Source organism: Zalophus californianus, chromosome 16 (genome assembly GCF_009762305.2).
Source record: "Zalophus californianus isolate mZalCal1 chromosome 16, mZalCal1.pri.v2, whole genome shotgun sequence".
In the NCBI taxonomy this organism is placed as follows: Eukaryota; Metazoa; Chordata; class Mammalia; order Carnivora; family Otariidae; genus Zalophus; species Zalophus californianus.
Window position 1 is genome coordinate 27856052 of NC_045610.1, and position 20396 is coordinate 27876447.

At 42.7% G+C, this 20396-nt stretch overlaps 1 protein-coding gene across 13 annotated transcripts in view; it reads left to right on the forward strand.

Annotated features, from left to right (window-relative positions):
• Positions 1 to 20396, forward strand: part of TEX14 (testis expressed 14, intercellular bridge forming factor) — a 111594-nt gene that overhangs the window by 77402 nt on the left and 13796 nt on the right. For all 13 annotated transcript variants that reach the window (XR_003515373.2, XR_003515374.1, XR_003515375.1 and 10 more), the window contains 12 exons: positions 229 to 1139; positions 3736 to 3842; positions 6061 to 6186; positions 6384 to 6472; positions 7531 to 7812; positions 8669 to 8769; positions 10468 to 10587; positions 12253 to 12319; positions 15116 to 15197; positions 18429 to 18491; positions 18996 to 19123; positions 19733 to 19938. Coding sequence is in view for 10 of the 13 variants with exons in the window: in XM_027568233.2 (XP_027424034.2) it covers positions 229 to 1139; positions 3736 to 3842; positions 6061 to 6186; positions 6384 to 6472; positions 7531 to 7812; positions 8669 to 8769; positions 10468 to 10587; positions 12253 to 12319; positions 15116 to 15197; positions 18429 to 18491; positions 18996 to 19123; positions 19733 to 19938 (2282 nt within the window). In the remaining 3 variants the exon portion in view is untranslated. The remainder of the gene's footprint in view (positions 1 to 228; positions 1140 to 3735; positions 3843 to 6060; positions 6187 to 6383; positions 6473 to 7530; positions 7813 to 8668; positions 8770 to 10467; positions 10588 to 12252; positions 12320 to 15115; positions 15198 to 18428; positions 18492 to 18995; positions 19124 to 19732; positions 19939 to 20396) is intronic.

Below are 20396 nucleotides of genomic sequence, written 5' to 3' on the forward strand. Positions count from 1 at the left end.
TCTCCTCAATTTTCTACCTCAACTCATGTCAAAATGGAAATTTTCATCTGTTAGAAATACCTTGCACCCTCTGTGAGTGTATCTGGTAGTCTTCCACACCTGTGAAGGGAATGGGGAAATAAAAAGATGCTTTCTCTATTCTCACACCACTTGAGCAACATGGCAAGGCTGCTTAGCTGCTGCATGTGATCACTTTAATCAGTTGTATGTTGCCATTCTTCCCAACAGGGAGTCGGCTTCATTCACCCAGGGGTCCCCCTTCTCCCACCGAGAAAGCAATACCAGATCCTCAAGTCCTAGATCCAAGTATGATGGCCAAGGAGACTCAGAACCAAGACGCTGCTTCACCTGCTGGCTCTGTGGCGGAAGAGGCCAGGAGCCCCAGCCCAGGTCGAGCAAGCCTCTGTAGCTTCGAAATCAATGAAATCTACTCGGGCTGCCTGGACAGGGGAGATGACAAAGAGAAGGAGCCTCCAGGAGCCGGTTCATCCTTTGAGGGGGCTAGACCAAGCCAGGTAGATGAACTGAAGTCCATGGAAGAAGAGCTGGAAAAGATGGAGAGAGAGGCGTGCTGTTTTTGTGATGAGGACGAGAGCTCTTCAGAAGCTAGCACAGAGCTCTCCTTTGAAGACTGGGATTGGCAAAATGGTTCTCTTAGTTCACCTGGCCTGCCCGAGCCAGCCAGAGAAGCCAAGGGCAATGTGAGCAATAGGTGCATGACCGAGGAGTACATCAGTAAGTGTGTGCTGAATCTAAAGATTTCACAGACATTAATGCACCAGAATGCCGATTTGCTTAGGAATATCCAACAGAAAATCGATAAGCTTGAGATGATACAGAGGGAGCAGGAGGAGTGCAGGTCTTTGTGGGCTTCTTCAAGAGAGTTCGCAAACATCTATGACTCCCCTTTATCCTTGGGCCCCCCAGCTTCCAGCTATGTACCTCCTGTCAGGCAGCTTCCGGGCCAGCAGCTGGACACCAGTGGCAATTGCCTAACCCTGACAAGGTCTTCCATAGCGAGAGACTTCGAAGGGGGACATTTTGGCAAAAGGTCCAGGAAAAGAAGTGGCTGTGGCTGGAAACCTGTCACCCAAGTCTCTGAAGAAAGCACTGGAGATGAGTCAGAGAAGAGCCATCAGGTACAGCTAAGAAGTGGGAGGCAGGGCCGCATGAGCAGGATCTGGAACATGGTTCAGCATTGCCCTTAACCCCTGTGCAAGGACTCACATAAATACAACCAACTCATAGTGGGGTCCTCTTGACTTTGGGAAATAAGGCCTCTGTGATGGGATTCTAAGGTAGACACTCTTTATCTCTCATTCCAAACCCAACACACAGCCCATGTTCTTCTTTATAAATCCTGTGTATCAGGCTGGACCATATGAAATGGCTGTTTTATAGGTCAAAATACTCAGGTATTGACAATTTTACATGATTCACTTTACTAAATATGGTATCTTGGGCAGGTATTAATCCCCATTTTCAATTGTTTATTCATTTACTCATTCAGTAAACATTTATAGAGCCAGAGGCTATACAATTAGGCCCTGGGACATGATGATGATTGAGTCACAGGCTCTACTTATGAATAGCTCCAGTGTGGGTTCTGCTTATGAATAGCTCCTTTGGGACCAGGCCTGGTCATCAAAGAAGATACCTCAAAGGAGGTGAGAAGACACCATGGGAGCTGGTCTAGGAGGTGTAGCTGCAGAGTGGCTCCTGCATGAGCTCCTTAAGGGCAGGGCTTGGGTCTTACACATTCTGTGCCCTATCAAGGGTACCTGGCACATAGAAGGTACTCGATAAATGGTCACTGAGGGAATGAATAAATGAATGAATTTGAACAAGCTCACATATAGAGAGCTGGCTGTCTCTTGAATCAGAATTTTAGAGATGGATCAGCCCCATCATTTTACAGAGTGTGAAGCTCAAGGTCAAAGACTTAAACTTTCTGAAGTCCAGGTGTTACCGAGATGATGTTGGGTTAGGAGAGGTCAGCCCCATTGGAAGAAGGATTTTATTACTGAAGTTATTTAGAATTGCTGGCCTATGGTGATAAAAAGCTGGTCAGCTTTTAGTGGGTTTTATTATAGTTTTAAAATTCTCCACCTCTAGTGCATCCCTTTATTGCCTGCAAAGGGCAGACAACTCCCACCACCCACACCCCTTACTAAGCCACCGCCGAGGTCCACAGCTGGTTAGGGGCAGGTTTCTTCACTCCTAGTCTGGTGTTCTTTCACTGTACCCTGCTGAGTTTCAGTGAGAATGCAGTCCTCACTTGAAACATTTGGAAAAGCATTGGCATTTGTTTTTGTATAAAGAGAAGGCAAAATGAATTTACTTAGACTCTAATGTTTCTGTTTCTGTTGGAAATTCAGATTTGCTAGAAAACTATTAGAAATAACTCTTCTTGTATATTATGTTTTGGTTATCTATTGCTGTGTAGTAACAACAACAACAAAACCCCAAATTTAGTGATAACAGTGATTTATTTTTCACAATTCTGTGGGTCAGGAATATGTTAGGGCTAACCAGGATGATTCTTTCACTCCATGTAGCATGGGCTGGGATCACTCCCTAGACCGTATTCAGCTGGAGGCTGAGCTGGGCAAGAAGGTCCAAGGCCTCATTTTTTGCCTGGTGCCCGGGGTCATTCCTTTAATTTCTCAGTTCCTAAATTTTTAATCGTGCCAAATGAAAACATTACAAACTTCCCATTATTCTAAATATCTATTTTGAATATATTTCTTAGTATATTCTAATCTTTCCTTGGTGACCATGACATCTTTCAGAGCATGTGTTATTTATGCTCCATGATAAAGTTGTTGTCTTCAGCCCCTGCTAAGGAATCTTTGCCTCCATGCAAAGGCCTTTGGAGCTCATACTTCAGGGAGCTTATGACCATTTTTATGCATCCTCTCACCTTTGGGCATCTTGCTGCCATCCCAGTGCACCACATTTGTTGCCTTAACTTGCTGCAGGTTAGGAAATATAATGAACTAAGTTTGTTAAAAATAGAATAAACAGATCCAGAATTTTCTCTTTGGAATAAAATATATGGGCTTTAATTTAATTTACTTCTATTTCCAAAGTGTTGTAGCTTTTATTTTATTGTGTCTTATTTTCATAGCATCCTCACTGGTGGATTCAGGTAGATACTATTTTCCCTGTTTTATGGATGAGGAAGCTGAAGCAAAATACTCTCTTAGGTTATTCTGAGTAAGGATTAGACTAGAACCCAGGGCCCAAGGTTCTTGCCACAAAGCTTGCTGCCTTAATATAGGGGAAAGTTACTGGACTTTTTAAAAAAAGATTTTATTTATTTGACAGAGCACAAGCAGGGGGAGCGGGAGAGGGAGATGCAGGCTCCCCACTGAGCAGGGAGCCTGAAACGGGGCTCCGTCCTAGGACTACAGGGTCATTACCTGAGCCACAGGCAGACACTTAACCACTGAGCCACCCAGGCACCTGAAAGTTATTGGATTTTTGAAGTCCTCTTTGTCTGCTCATTCTTCACTTGCTCCCAGTCTGGACTGGGTTTCTGGGGACTAGCATTTCTCTATAAAGACCTCCAGCCAAGAGATGAGTTACTAGATATGAAATATGCAAAAGGAAATCGTCTTAGTAGGTCTGGTTATTTCTGCACATTTAGTAAGAATGACTTGAAAAATAGAATGTGAGAGTGAAGAGGAATTCCTTCATCAAAGCACTGAAACATGTTTACTGCTTTTTAAGCTGCCAACTTTTTGTGGACCTGGAAAACAGAGCACAGGTGAACAGTCACAGCCCATTCAAGGAGCCAAGTGCAGTTTGGAAAGAAACAGGAGCCCAAATACCAGTAGGTGGGTTAACATTTTGTTCTTTGTGTCACCATGCCTTTAGACTCCCATGTGACCCCAAAGCCACTTAATGATCCTCAGGTGTCTTGTGACAAAGAGACTGTGAGTGATGAAGAATACTAACACAGAAACAGATCTTGGCAGGTTTTCTCCTTCAGGTGAGCATAAAGAGCCACGTAACAGAAACCTGTAGGAGAAGACATCGAAGGTAAAGTAGCTGGCAGGTTAATCACACAGAACACATCCTTTAAAAGCAAAGCACCTTGCCTTTCCAAAGCTGGCCAGATTGTTTTTCTTATAAAAAGAAATGCCAGGTATACCATTTGTCAAGTGCTCCAGAAACCAAACTATTTGGAAACTAGGGTTGTTCAAAATAAGCATCCCTGACTCCAGAGCAGGGGTTGAATAGTTTAACTGTTACCATGCAGCCTCTGATTTCCATCCAGATCAATGAAATGAATTGGCTTCAGCACAGATCATAGGAAGGAGAGCATATGTGTACACTGACTTTTTAAGAATTTAGGTAAAACAAATTTTATTTTGCATAGGGGCAATTATTAAAGGTGTTTTGAGATAGACTAGCCTATCAATTTCGGCTTTCCTTTTTTGTGTTTAAATGGTAGCTTTAATCCATGGCTTTGAAGTCAGTTCTCCTGGAAAAAAGTAACTTTTTGCTTTTCTCCCAGTGGTGACTGAGACTAATGACAAGAGTTCGCTGTTCTTTTCACGTTGGTAAATGTGTTCACTAGGGAGAATCAGAGAAAATGCCCAGACATTTTAGTTCAGTGTATTTTACCTTTACAAAGGGAATTATTGGAGAACCAACTAACTGGCATCAAAGGGGTTAGAGCTCACATTATTGAGAGAGGCAGATGGGGTGATAGTATATTAGATGACAAAGCAAAGCCATAGTTGTGGCCTCTGCTACACCCATTCACCCTGTTTCCCCAAAAGAACAAAAGACAGACCAAAGAAAAGTTTGACATTTTGCTACCAATCCATCTAATCTTTATGTATGCTTTAAAAGATATAATTATATGCATATAGCTACATTTATTTATTTATAAGTAGGCTCCACACCCATTGTGGAGCCCAACTCAGGGCTTGAGCTCATAACCCTGAGATCAAGACCTGAGCTGAGAGCGAGAATCAGACACTTAACCAACTGAGTCACCTAGGCGCCCCCATATAGGCACTTTTATATCCTGGTTTTTCATCTTACTTTAAAACAAGAGCATTATCCCACATTATTAAAAAACATCCGGTGGCGCCTGACTGGCTCAGTCGAAAGAGTATGCCACTCTTGATCTCAGGGTTGTGAGTTTGAGCCCCATGTTGGGTATAAAGATTACTTAAATAAATAAAGATTTAAAAAAAGAAAACATCCTGTAAATTTGAACTTGTTGGATGTCCCCCATTGTTGCGTTTTAGGTTGTTTCATGCTTTTATCCTTTGAATAGGGCCTCAGTGACTTGTCAGTGCTACTTTTTCGGCACTTTGGATTTTGTCCTTGATGGATTGCTGGAAGCAGAGTTAGTGGGTCAAAGGGTTTAAACATTTTAAAGATACTTGATAGCTGCTGCCAAATTGCTCTTTAAAGAAGCCAGTCAGATCTGACCTTTCCAGGTCAGCAGTCTCTCTATGTTCTGGTCCAGTGGGGAAGTGGGGTGTTCAAGATAAGGAGGAATTCGTACATATGCCACAGGTCACATATTTTTGAGGAGTTACTTTAATAGACGATAAGATATATATATGATCATGGATATGTGGAGGAAGAAGGATTCCCTTGTTTTTCAGATGAGGAAACTTGGTCCAGAGAGATTGAAGTATGCCAAAGGCAGGCAGCTGGTTAGTGGCAGGTAGGGTCTAGAACTTAGTGAGACTAGGCTGAAGAACTCTGAATGTTCTTCAGGCTTGCTGGTGCCTTAAGGCCATGTTTGCAAATATTAGTTATTGTGCTCTCACTGATACACAGGTGCGCCTGTTACCGGAGAATTCTGTTCAAAGGGTAGGAACAGTTAACCATCACCTGTGTTCTGTGGTATTGTTAGGGTGGGGGGCTCTGCTAAGGCTCAGAAGTCTGTCTGGTGAAACTGGGTTTCAATTGTGGGTTTCTTCCTGTGAAAATTTCTCAAGAGTACTTTTAGAATCATGAAATCTGATCTTGGAAACTGAAAAAAATACCTGAGAGGTCTTCTAACCCAGTCCTTTCATTTCTTAGCCAGGGAAGGCCTAAAGAGTCCAGTGCCCGAACCAAGCTGACTCAGCTTACTAGTGCACTTGTCACTGTGTCAAGCCACCCCAAGGGACCTCCGGTGTCATCTGGCCCTGGCTGGGGCTCTACTAGGTAGGCTTGAGTGGTCTGAACGTTGGGAGTCTGCCGCCCTCTGGTGGTAGGCAGGAGTCAGTGCAGTCCCAGGAATGGCTCTGAGTAGGGGTTGGTCCTCTGGGTGGGCTGGAGGGCTCGGGCTTGTGTCAGGAACTTGAGCAAACTGTTGTATTTGTGCCACCCTGCTCCCCTTCCCCCAAACCTATGTAATTTAGGATCAGTATGGAGTCCGTCTCTTCTGAAATCTGTAACGCAAAGTCAAGAAATAATGAAGATGATGGAGAGGTATACTTAAAATGGAAAAGTGAGTAAAGAGTCATAGGTTCTGTTGGGCCAAATGAAATTTAAAGTATATTTCTAACCTGGTTGTTATCTCTAAGTACACAGCCTGTATTGCACCAGCCTCCCACATTCTTTTCTTCAGTTTAAAAGCAAGGCCTTTCTGATTACAAATTGCAGAAAGGAAATGCTTTTATCTTTCTTCTTCTTCTTTTTTTTTTTTGTTTACCTCTTAGTCAGGAAAGATAAGCTTTTATTAAGATGGGTCTTTTTACATTGTTTAAATGAACATGTTTTGTGTTACTAGTCCAAAGAAAAGAGACTGTCAAGCTTGCCACTGTGTATACTGTACTGTTCAGTGATTTATTTTTCTGGGAAAAACTTTTTTCATTTCTAGACTTTATAGGAAATATTTCCATTATATATATATATATATATATATATATGAATATTTATAACAAGTGTAGCAAAACAATACACAGTAGAATTTTAATGTGTAAAAAGTAGAGAGTATGCAGTGTCACTTTTGTATATCCTGTGGGCATTTCCTTTTGTATCAGTTTTATAAGCTTAAAAGGATACAGTGTGTATGTTTTTTAATACTTATGTTAAATGACATTAGCAAAAGTATAGAACATTTGGAATGAGGACATGCCCATGCAGATATACATATAAAAATACACACACACACACACACACACACACACACACCCATAATATGAGCTCTGTCTAGTCTAGAGAGGCTAGACAAACTTAAATAGAATCCTTTCCATTAGTCTCTACAGACTGGGGCCTGCAGATGTTATTTTCTTATAAAATCTTCACAGCAAGAAGGTCTATCTACAAGTTCTCTGCTACCTTCCATTGCAAAATTCAGAAATGAACTGAAATTCTGTCCTCCCCTCTGTTATCAGTTCTCTTCTCTCTTCCCCTTCAAGCCAAACAGGGCAAGCTAAGGATGACGCAATTCTAAAAAGGCAACTATTGTGACAATATGAGCTCTAAAATATTATATAGCTCTTTTTTGCTTTTGTTTCCAATGTTCAGAGTTCTGTTGTAAATGCTGCTTTCCCTTCTGTTCAGTGGAGGTGAAAGATATGGCAGAGAGAGCAGCTACTGGGCAGCTGCTGGTACCACCTTGGCATCCTCAGAGATGTGTGACTTCAGAGGGTGAGGCGAAGAATGAGCCTGACCCCCTGCTGCAGCCCCTGCTGAGGGACCCTGAGAAAGTGGGCTGGCAGTGCACTGTAGAGTATCCCATGAAAAATGATGAGCCAGGAGGAAATGGCAAGTGTGACAAAATGGACAACGGTGACTGTGACAGTGACCAGCATGGCAGACAGCCTGGGCCTCGAAGCTGCACCAGTAAGTTCAGTTGGAGGAATTGGGATAGGTGAGCTCTATCAAGTTATTAGCTCTCAAAAATAAGTAAGCCTCCTGGCATATTTCCTTTGCTTGGTCATCTCTCCTTTCCCTTCTCTCTGGGAACCCTGAGTTGCAGGGAAAAGCAGCATACCCTTCTGATTCCACTGTCCTTCCTGAAGGTAAAGAAATCCAAAGATTCGTGAGTTTTTCTGTTACTGGAGCAGACCCGTTTGCTCAAAGGAAGTAAAATAATCTCCATACAGTGACCCTGTTCCTGGCTCTAACCTGGCAGGGAAATGAACCTTTCTTACCTGAGTACTGTGGTAGATGGCCATTCCCTACTGCCCACTTCCTTGCATTGCATTTTAAGCCAGAAAAACTCCACTGGCTCCCAGAGATTCTGTGCCAGAAGAATCTAGAGATAAATGGCATTGACTGTCATCACTTTATAGATTTTTAGGTTAAAACTGAAGACCATGTAGTTCCACTTGGTAATTTGCTTGCAAGCAGGGCATGGAATATTATTTCACAGTTGTTTACAAATCAAAGAAAGATGCATCTAAAATCATCACTTATCTTAGAAAATCTACTGGCTTGGGCTCTTCTAGTTTTTAGAATCTGTTCCTTTTCAAGCATTGATCTTGAGTGGGTGGGCAAAAGGATGATGATACAGGACAGGGTGTTGGGGCCAGGCCAAATTAACAGTCTCCATTCTCTGGACTGAACCCCACAAATGGGACATGGCCACCCTCGGCAGAGTAGTCACACATCTCTCCTCTCACTCCACTCTTCTCCCCTTCCATGCCATCTAAATACCACTGAATGACTATGGCCCCGGTTGTGTTAAAATCATTAGGTATCAGGCACCTGTCTCCCAGAAAAAATGAGCAGCCAGAGCATAGTGAAGTCTTTCAAGCAAGTACTGATGCGTCTGTGGTCATTGAGAAATCTTACAGCGTAAGTAATATGGCCTGCAGAGCCAGGTTGGATCCAAGGACCTAATAAAGTAGAACTGAGTTGTTATGTATTATGCCGGTGAATTAATATCTGTAGTAGTTCATTTTTGTTGGAGTATGTGCTCTCAAGTCTCTGACATGAATGAAGAAGTCTTTCTTCCCTGCCTAAATACTTTTTGAGTCAGTTCAACTCAAAGCACTGTGTATCTTGGAGCTTGTGCAGAACACAGACAAGTGTCAGATTCAGGAAGCCCTTGAGCTTCTTGTCTAGTTGGATAGATAAGACCAACTCTGGAAGCGCAATGTGAGGTGAGGTATCAAAGCTTGTGGTCCAGCAGGTGACTGATTGGAGTAGGAAGAACAAGGCCAGGGTTGTGATGAGAGTGCCTTCACCTAGAATGTCCTCTAAGACCCAAATTCACCTCTCAGCGGAAGGCACGTGTTCACGTCTGACAACTGCACCTCAGCAGGATCAGTGCATTGAGGCTACAGCCCTGAAGCATGCAGTTGGGCCACAGTCCAGTCAGGCTAAGGAACCAGAATTTTTTATCATTATGATATGAGTACATAATCACTTAAAGAATATAAACAGCAACTGAAAATGAAATAATATAAAAATACAATTGTGATAACATTTAAGGTCTTTCAACGAACATACTGTTGTATTTAATCATAGCACAGAAACCACTCACAAGGACGATTTAAGACAATTTATTCTTTTTCTCACATGGGGGCTGGAAGGATAGGCCCTGTTAAGCATACTGGCTTGGCTGGAGAAGCAGGTCTGTCAGGGAAGTGGGGAGATATGTGAGGCCAGGCTTATCTAAGAGGTTTCAATCTGATATGAGAGGTAAAGGGGAGCAGCTGCTACGCATGAGGGAAGAGAAGTGTGTGGCGGAAGCGGCATCCAAGGAAATAAATCAGAAAACCTCTGCCAAGAGATGACTGAAGGCGTGGAGAGGAGTTAGTTGCCTGCCATGTGGGGACCAGGGCCTGAACATGGAAAAATGAGCAGAAAAGGAAGGGGGGAAACAGAGATGCTAAAGAAATCACTGGTACTTTTGAGTTTTATTTTTATTATTGAGATTGCATTGCTGTTTTTTTCAAAAGATTTATTTATTTGAGAGAGAGAGCACGTGCACAAGCTGGTGTGAGCAGGGGCAGAGGGAGAGGGAAAGAGAGAATCCTCAAGCAGACTACCCCCTGAGATCGAGACCTGAGCCAAAATCTAGAGTCAGACGCTTATCTGACTGAGTCACCAGGTGCCCCTGCATTGCCATTTTTAACATCATGTTCCTTCACTTGCTTTTAAACCGTAGCACCCACGGGACTCCTCAGTCTGGAGGACGAAGCATCTGTGGCTGTTCAAGCTCAGTCCCAGCTTGCGTTGTCTAGGGCCTTTCTTCTTAGAATTTCAGAGCAGAAAAGTCGCCCAACTCCCTCCCCCTTCATTGTACAGATGAGGATGATGAGTCTCAGGACTGTCATTTGCCTCACTTGCTGCAGGGGATTCATAGCTCACTGTGGGGAAGGAGGGCAGAGGCAGGTGTGCAAGCAGGTAGGGAGGGCTGGCTCAGGGAGTGTCACCCTGACTGCTGGGTAATGTTAGATAACCCCATTATTAACACTGCATGCAACTATAAAGGGATTTGTTTATAATGAACACCTACCTAAAAGTGATTTCCTCCATTATTAATAGGATCAGTCTGTGCGATCAACTTGTTCACCAGAATCTTCTGAGGTCATAACAGATGAATTTTTAACTCCAGACCATGAATATTTTTATTCCTCAACTGCTCAAGAAAACTTAGCTCTAGAGGTAAAAACCACTGTTTAGGGTAAAGTACTTTTCAGCTTTCTCTATTGCCTTCATTCTTTTAAATTATTTTTATTGAGAAAAAATAGCTTACATATAAAAGTATATAATGTTGACTTAGCAGTGTTTTCATGTTTTGAAAAGACATCTGAAAAATAAGATATTTGAGAATGGAAGGTCATATGCAGTTTCTCCCAAAACTGTGATTTGTGCATTTGTACAGTACTTAGTACTTTTTTTTGAAACACTTTTCATGTTACATAATTCACATATTCTTCCTGTGGAGAAGAGAAGAAGGCCTGCTGTTTTTCCTCTGTGTGAAGAAGTGATGATCCACACATGCAGGGAATTAGCCCTGGCCTGCCAGCCTTCAGTGGGGGGAGAGCCGGGCCCAGAGGCCAGGGCTCAGCATGAGTATGATGCTGGGCAGTGCATGGGGCTTTCTTGGGAACCTGGCCAGCTTTGGCAAGCATCCATTTGTACAGAGTATTTTCATTTGTAAAATGAAGCTGTTTGGATGTTCTTATTTATTTATATAATTTCTGCCTCATCTTCCTACTAACCTACCACCTTTTTTGGACCTTTTACCAATATGGAAGGTGGGGTGGGGGAAAAGGGGATTGATTGTATGTCTCAAACACAACCTTTGACTGACAAGAATTCAGTGATGCAACAAAAGCATCATTTCCACTATTCTGCACTTCTGATAACTCAGAGCAGTTTTTCATTATTAATCCTTCAGCTGTTCTTGATTTTACTGTGAGCAGACTGGGACGTAAGAAAATCTTTAATAAAAAGCTACAAAATACATATATACACAATGTACATATGTATACATACATACATATATGTGTGTGTGTATATACATACATAAAGTGTAACATAGAGAAAAGTACACAGCTCTTATGTGTGCAGCTCATGGACTTGCACAAACTAAACACATTCATGTAACCGGTACCCAGATCAGGAAGCAGTCCTCCAGAAGGCACCCCCCCCAGGCCTCCTCCCAGTCACTGTACCCTCTCAAAGGAACCAGTATTCTGACTTCTCACTCCAGAAAGTAACTTTGCAGTCTGGGCCATTTTTCCAACCTTCTTTGACTTTTCTTTTTCCCTTAATGTTATTTATTTATTTATTTAAAGATCTTACTCATTTATTTGAGAGAGAGAGAGAGAAAGAGAGAGAGCGCGCACGTGTGCACACACAAGGGGGGGGGGAGGGGCAGAGGCAGAGGGAGAAGCAGACTCCCGGCTGAGCAGGGAGCCTGATTGTGGGGCTCCATCCCAGGACCCTGGGATCATGACCTGAGCCAAAGGCAGATACTTAACCGACTGAGCCACCCAGGCGTCCCCCAAACTTCTTTGGCTTTTCTGATGAAGGTCCTAAGAATCAAAACATCTTTGTTGGAAGGTTGGGGAGAGGTGGGGATAATAACATAAAGAAGGGAAAAGTCACACAATTCCTCCTCACAGCAGGAGGCAGGGGAGGGCTTGTTGAGGGGGGACATAAAGTACAAATGATCCTTAATGTCTCTGAAACAGGTTTGTTCTTTTTCTATCAAAGATAGATTTTCAAGGTTTAAGAACATCAAGAAATTCTCCCTCTACCTTTGGATTATACGTTGGCCTCCAGTGACCCTTCTTCCTTTGCTCTTTTATTCTTTTGTAGACCTCAAGCCCCATAGAAGAGGACTTTGAAGGAATACAAGATGCATTTGCCCAACTTCCAGGCTCTGGTAATAAGCTCTTAAGGCAGATTCCTTTTCACTTGCCTTCACTTTCTGTTGGATGAAAGATCTGTAGAGCTGGAACAGTTCTTAGAGATAATCTCCTCCAGGCCTTTGATTCTGCAGATGAGGGAACCTAGGCTCAGGGATTTCCCTTCATTAGAATGAATCTCCTGCCCCTCTCACCAGCCTCCTGACAGCCGCATATCATATTTGTCCTCACCTTGCATTCTTAGAGCATATGTTTAGTGGTTGCTCTGCTGCTCCCCCTCTTCCCCCCTTCCCCCTCCTCCTCCTCCTCTCCTTTCTTCTTCTTCTTCTTCCTCTTCCTCCTCTTCCTCTTCTTCTTCCTCTTCTTCCTCTTCCTCTTCTTCCTCTTATTCTTCATCTTATTCCTCTTCCTCTTCTTCTTTCCTCCTCTAGTCTTTCATTAGATTTCTGACCCCTTCGTGGCACATTGCAGGTGCTTGTTCATCTTCACTGAGCTGACTTGAGGGATTTGCCCAGGCCATACAACTGGTTTTTGACACAACAAAAACTAGAACTTGCTCTTCATGTCCTTCTCCACCCCAAAAGGCATTTTCCTTTGCTTGCCTAGCATCTTGGCATAGAGTTAGTAACAGCCAATAGTACACAGTCAACATAACATTCTTGCCTTGGGAGGCCTTGGGTTCTATATAACTCAGCAACTGCTTTCCGTTAACATGGGAAGTTAACCTTGGATCAGCAGCCCGGGTATGGCACAAGATAAGATATAAGTGAACCACTGGTTCTGATACAGACATTTTAAAAGTTGTGCACTTTTACTCTTTTAAGGTATACAACCATCTATTTTAAAGCCAGAGTTATCCACCTACTGAGCCATGTAGCTGTCTGTGGTCATGTCTCAACATTCTGAACCCAGGCATGGTGGGCTTGGGTTCTGAACTTACTCCCTCCTGCTGCACACTCTTGTCTTCTGTCTCTAACCTGATTCATGCCCTGTCACAGCCAAGAGCATTTTTTTAAAAGATTTTATTTATTTATTTGACAGAGAGAGACACAGCGAGAGAGGGAACACAAGCAGGGGGAGTGGGAGAGGGAGAAGCAGGCTTCCCGTGGAGCAGGGAGCCTGATGTGGGGCTCGATCCCAGGACCCTGAGATCATGACCTGAGCCGAAGGCAGACGCTTAACAACTGAGCCACCCAGGTGCCCAGCCAAGAGCATTTTAAGAAGCAATGAGCTTTTAAAGATTTTTATTTATTTATTTGTCAGAGAGAGAGCACAAGCAGGGGGAGCAGTAGAGGGAAAGGGAGAAGCAGGCTCCTCACTGAGCAAGGAGCCCGATGTGGGACTCGATCCCGGGACCCTGGGATCATGACCTGAGCCGAAGGCAGACGCTTAACGACTGAGCCACCCAGGCGTCCCAAGAAGCAATGAGCTTTTAGATGAACATTTAAATCCTCAGGACAACATGTATTAAAAGTCCCCAGACCTGGGTCTTGGGTCATCCATTTCTTTCTGTGGAGCCTCCGCCCATGATCATGTTGTATGTGAGCCTGGCCTGCACATAGACATTTCACTTCTGTTTGGAAGAGGGTTGAGTGGGATAGAGAAATTGTGGGGCAGGTAGGTTAGAAGCCCAGGGCTAGTTTGATACAAACATCTGAAGTACACGAAGAAACCTCTGATTTCCACTCAGTTCCTGCTTTCGGCCTTTCTCTCCCCCCTTTTCCACTAGGGCTCTGTAATATACCCCTTCCATATCAGGTGATATCACAGGTAACAATTGGACACATGTTGGGTTCCAAGCCCAGTTCTGCCACTGATTTTTTTTCCCCCCTGCATGACCTTGGGCAAGTCATTTCACCCCAAGCCCCACTCTCCCTTTGTATAAAATAAAAGAGAGAGACTCTAAAATCTCTTAAGTGTTCCTCCAGTTCTAATTGTGCTTATTAGGAATTCCTTTATGCTTTCTAGGTGTTTATGCTTTCTAGGTATTTGAAATAGGGTCACGGGAAGAAGAACCCCAATGCTTCTCTACTGATGGGGTTTTAGACCTCCTTGGTACCTGCTAAAGGTGACACTGCTTTGGTGGGCCTCCCCATTGCCCACCAGACCACGTGTTCCTAAGGAATGGCAAGGGGATCATGAGCATTTGCCAAGAGGGCAGGCTGCTCTATCTATCTCCTTCTCTATAAACCAGAGCAGTATAGTGGTGGGAAAGAAAATAGATAGTGGTCCTGTCTGCCCTGAGGTCTGCAAAGTATCTTATTGAGAACTTCTGGGGAATAACTTCAGACACTTGATGTCAGGGAGAACAGAAGATAGTTGAATTCGTTGTGAACCTCCCCCCCTCCCCCCCACCCTGCTTTAAATGGAGCCTGATGGCCAAGAGGCCCAGTTAGCACTCTGGGAATGCCCAGCTTAATTGTCTTTTCTATTTGGAATCTTTAGCGAACAAACAGTTCTTGGTTTCAACGCCCCCTGGTGTCTGTTGACAGGAACCAGGTCAGTTTGCCTTCCTGAAAAGACAAAATAACATTTGTCTCCAGAAATAACTGAGTGGTTATAACTGAAAGGCCAGTAAATGGCTTGATTGTATTCTGAGTGTCAGAATGTAGTTACCCCCTCTGAGCAAGGAAAATAAACTTTCAGAGCAAAAACCTTTCCTACAGCACTCAATCCAAACCCAATTAGGAAGCACTTTGTTTATTCAGATTATTTCTTATTCTGGACCAGACCAAGGGAAATCCTAGGGAATTAAAATAATAATCTGAGTTGGCAAAAATTCAGTAAAAAATTCATTTACTTTATTCTTTCAGGTGAAGAAAAGTTCCAAATGAGAAAAAGCCTTGGAAGGAATGCTGAGATTTTGACCAGATCTCAATTCCAAACTATACGAAGGTATGTACTAGTATTTTATTCACAGTTTCAGACTCACAGAAGTAATGTTAAAAGATGATAATACCCCATATTTATATATTGCTTGTCCTCAGATGTTTTAGCCACCATGTCATAAAAATGAGCGTTGGGCACTTAGCTTTCTTGGGACTTGTTCAGTAGGATTGTGAGGGATTGTGAAGAGGAATCATTATCACTATTCAGATCCTGACTCTGCCTTTCCATCCCTGTGACTTTGGTCAGGTTTCTCAACCCCTCTCTTCTATTTCCCTGTTTGTAAAGTAGGAATAAGAATCCTTATGAAGAATATTGACATAGAGATTAAAAGTAATAATATAACTCCTGGCATTAATTACAGAGAAATGAAGACTTAATGTTCATATAAAAACACATATATAGGGGCGCCTGGGTGGTACAGTCAGTTGAGCATCCAACTCTTGGTTTCCCCTCGGGTCGTGATCTCTCAGGGTCGTGAGCGTGGAGTCTGCTTGAGATTCTCCCTCTCCCTCTTCCTTTGCCCCTCTTGCTCGTGCTCTCACTCTCTCCCAAAGAAATAAATAAATCTTAAAAAAAGAAATACATACGTGAATATTTATAGCAACTTTATTTTTTTATTTACGTATTTTTGCGATTTTATTTGTAATAAGCAAAAACCGGAAACCTAAATGTTGTCCAACAAGTAAATGATTTAACAGACTGGTACATCCATTCTATGGAATATTCCTCAGCAATAAAAAAGAATGAACTATTTTTTTTTAAAGATTTTTTATTTACTTATTTGATAGAGACATAGCGAGAGAGGGAACACAAGCAGGGGGTGTGGGGGAGAGAGAAGCAGGCTTCCCACCGAGCAGGGAGCCCGATGCGGGGCTCAATTCCAGGACCCTGGGATCATGACCTGAGCTGAAAGCAGAAGCTTAACGACTGAGCCACCCAGGTGCCCTGAATGAACTATTGATATATGCAACAACCTGGATATATCTCCAGAGAACTGTGCTGGGTGGAAAGAGCAATCCCCCAAAGTTATTTACTATACGATTCCACTTACATAACATTCTTGAAATTATAAAATTATTTGAGTAGTGTCCAGGGGATAAGGTAGAGGTAGGCACTAGGAGGGAAGTAGACATGCCTATAAAAGGACAGCATGAGGGGCCCCTGGTGGCTCAGTCAGTTAAGCTTCTGCCTTGGGCTTGGATCATGATCCCAGGGTCCTGGGATCAAGCCCCGCATAGGGCTCCCAGCTCAGTGGGGAGTCTGCTTCTCCCTCTGCCCCTCCCCCTGCTTGTGCTTTCTCTCTCTCTCTCTCTCTCTCTCTAATAAATAAATAAAATCTTTAAAAAAATAGAAGGGCAGGGGTGCCTGGGTGGCTCAGTTGGTCAAGCAACTGCTTCGGCTCAGGTCATGATCTCAGGGTCCTGGGATCAAGCCCCGCATCGGGCTCCCTGCTCAACAGGAAGCCTGCTTCTCCCTTTCCCACTCCCCCTGCTTGCGTTCCCTCTCTCGCTGTCTCTCTCTGTCAAATAAATAAATAAAATCTTTAAAAATAAAAATAGAAGGGCAGCATGAGGGATCCCTGTGGTGGTGGAAATGTTCTCTGTATCTTGACTGTATCAGTGTTGGTATCTTGATTGTGATATTGTGCTATAGATTTGCAAGATGTTATCATTCAGGGAAACATGGGTAAAGTGTTTCTTTAAACTTCATGTAAATATGCAGTGACTTCAAATTAAAAAGTCTAATTAAAAAAACTAATAATAGATGTAAAGTGCCTGATACAATAACATTCAATTACTTTCCCTATCTCTAGGCCTCAACTTTTTTATCTATAATAATTATACCTAGTATTTCCTAAGCAGCTACCATATACCAGGTACTTGGTTTTCTCAAATATAATTTATGTAACAGCCTTCTGAGGTGTATACTGTTATCTCCATTTTGCAAATAAGGAAAGCAAAATTCATTTTTTTCTAAGGCTGCAGTTAGTAAGTGGATGTATCAGTCAGGATAGGCTAGATTATGCTTATATAACAAACAACCCCCAGATTTTAGTGGCTTAAAACAGCAAAAATTTATTTTTTGCTCATGCTCCATGTCCATCGTGGATTGGCTAGAGGTGTTCTGTGCTATATTACCTTCTACCCAAGAGCCAGGCTGAGGAAGACTCCATCCTTGTATTTCCTTGATTGCTGAGGCAAGAAAAAGGGAACGTGAATTGTGCACTGTCCTTAAGGTTTCCGCTCAAAAGTGATTCACATTATTTTCACTTATATTTCACTGGTTAAAACAAGTCATGCGGCCATTTATATAAATTAGGAGGGCCAAGAAGTGCTGTCCTACTGTATGCTTGGAAGAGAAACAAATACTCTAGTGAACAGAATTAATAAAGTCACAACTCAGTCCAAAATCCGTGCTTTTTCCTTTGTACCATTGATTTCATAGGATTGTTGCAAAGATTAAAAATATGAAAACAGGGGCGCCTGGGTGGCTCAGTCATTGAGTGTCTGCCTTCGGCTCATGTCGTGGTCCCAGGGTCCTGGGATCAAGCCCCACATTGGGCTCCCTGCTCTGTGGGAGGCTTTCTTCTCCCTCTCTCACTCCCCCTGCTTGTGTTCCCTCTCTTGCTATGTCTTTCTCTGTCAAGTAAGTAAATAAAATCTTTAAAAAAATATATGAAAACATATGGAAGAATTTAGTGTGGGATCTGGCTTGTAGTTTGTATTCAACAGATATTGAAATGGAATTCTAGATAGTGGTTAACGTAGAAACAGGTTAAGTTTGTGTTCATATTCTTTTCTGGTCATTTTTTTGGCATAAGTCTCTCTTGGCCTCACCTGATGACACGTGCAGGAAGCTGTCTCACAGTTGGTAATGTTGGTAATGTCCTACGGCTGTGCCCTTTGCCCCAGCCTCCATTCCCAGCAGATTTCCTGTGCTCTCTTGATTTCCTGAGGAACTCGCTCACTGTCATATAGCATCATTGGCTGATTTCAGATGGGCTGATGCTTAGAGTGTATTTATTCAATCTCTGGAGAGGAAACTGAGGCCCAGAGAAAGGCCCAGACATGCCTGAGAACATATAGCTAGTCAGTAGCAGACCCAGGACCGGAACCTACTTTCCATTTCTGAGCTTAGTGCTACTTCTCACAGGGCTGATAAACTGATCCCTTGTACCAGGTTAGTGCACTCTGCTGACAGGGGATTCATATACTTTTTTCACTTTCTCTCTTACAGTACTGAAGGTGAACAAGAGGAGACATTAAAGGAATCACCAGAGGAGCTGAAGGAGAAAGCCATGTAGGGCCACCAAAGGGTTGCCTAAGGAAGCTGTGTAAAGTCTTGGTTTTAGGGGAATAGTATTTCCTTATTTGTAAGAGAACACTTTCTTCCCAGTTTTATGTTTACGTTTAATGTGAGCATGTTTCTTTTTTCACCGAAAACCTGTTATGATGATGTGATCTAAATTAATAGCATCTTATAATCAAGGAAGTACAGTGATAATGATGATGATATTAGTAAGTTTACATTTGAGGTAGATGAAATCTGTTTTCCATAAATATACTTTTGTCTGTGGAAATAGTTTATTTTTAGCTGCTGAGATATGTTTAAAGTTAGTATCTCTTTTTAGGATATTCTCTAATACTCTCTTTCAGATACATACGATAGTCTAAGATAGTCTAATTCTGGTCTACTGCCAAATAAAGATTGTTGTCAGGAGCATCCTTAAAAAGTACCCCTTGGTAATATATTGTTTGATTTTTCTAAACATCTCCTGATTACTTTGTGCTTTTAATTTCTTAGATCACTGACAGACATTCAAGAGCTGTCTAGTATCTCCTACGAACAAGATGGTTCTTTTAAGGAAGTCTCATGCAAAACCCCCAGAATAAACCACGCACCTACAAGTGTCAGCACTCCGCTCAGCCCAGGTAATCACAGCAGGGAGAAGTGTTTAAGGAGAAGAACAGTTCCTGCCCCACTGGCTTTGGGAAGCCAGCCGTGAGAACAGACCGGCAGGTATTTCCTCATAGTGCAGAGGTGTCTCTCTAGCGCCAGAGCTGATGGGGATAACCCCATGGGGGGCCAGGTAGGGGTTGTTGGTGGTGGTTATTAAGCAGCTATAGGGAGTTTTTTGACTTTGGTGGTAGAGACACGTAAATGCAAACTGTACTTTTTACTCTAACACTACCGAATTTAGTGCAAATACATTGGCTTCTCTAGAGTTTGTAACTCAAAACCTATCTTGCTTAAACATACATAGTTTTGAGTCCTCCAACCTCAACAGCCAGCATCAAATAGCCTCTCTCTGGTGTCCTTAGTTCCATTATATTTGTGGTTCCAATAATCTCCCTTTATTTTGATGGCCAAGTTTAGAGACTTTTTTTTTTTTAATACTTTGAGGAGCTATGTGTCATAATCAGCGATTATTTTAGTTATTAACAATTTGGAGAATCCCTGGTATAGATAGAGAGTTTTGTATTTTTGTTTTTAAATAATGTAAAGGATTTGGAGACTAATTGCTCTCTTTTCTACAACAGGGTCAAGTTCTTCAGCTGCCAGTCAGTATAAAGACTGCCTTGAAAGTATCACATTTCAGATTAAAACAGGGTCTACCTCGTACTGGAACAGTCAGGAATCTATTCAAACTTCGTCTGAAAGATTTTCAACCGTTCGAGAGAAAGCAAAGAGCCTGGATTCCTTTCTGACTTCCTCTGAAACTGTCCCTTCAAGATTGACCGATCTTGTAAGTATACTGACTCTGCTTTCCATATTCATGGAATCAGCCCGAGGGCCTTAGGGATCCAAAGTACTAAGATTTCTCCAAATCCATTTTACAAAGAAAGCAAGAAATAAGCTGGATCTTCTCTAGGCCTTCTTGGGGTGTCTCTCTGAGTCTGTGTTATAGGATAGATCTTGGATTTTTGTGCCTTCCCCCCCACCAGAGATAATGTCTAGCAGTTTCTTTAAAGAGCCAAACTGCAACAGCTTAGAATGCTACTACCTTCACCTGCAGGGTACTTTCTGTCTACACATATCCTGCTCACTTGAGGAGGCTTGAGTTCTCCTTCCTCTTTGTTGCCTCCTCTGCTTGGTTCCCCAAGAGTTTTGATTGATCTCCACCTTCTCTGAACTCCTGAACTAATAGTCTGTAATAAAAACACATATTTCTGTACTACCTTCTCCACTCCTCCTCCTTCTGCC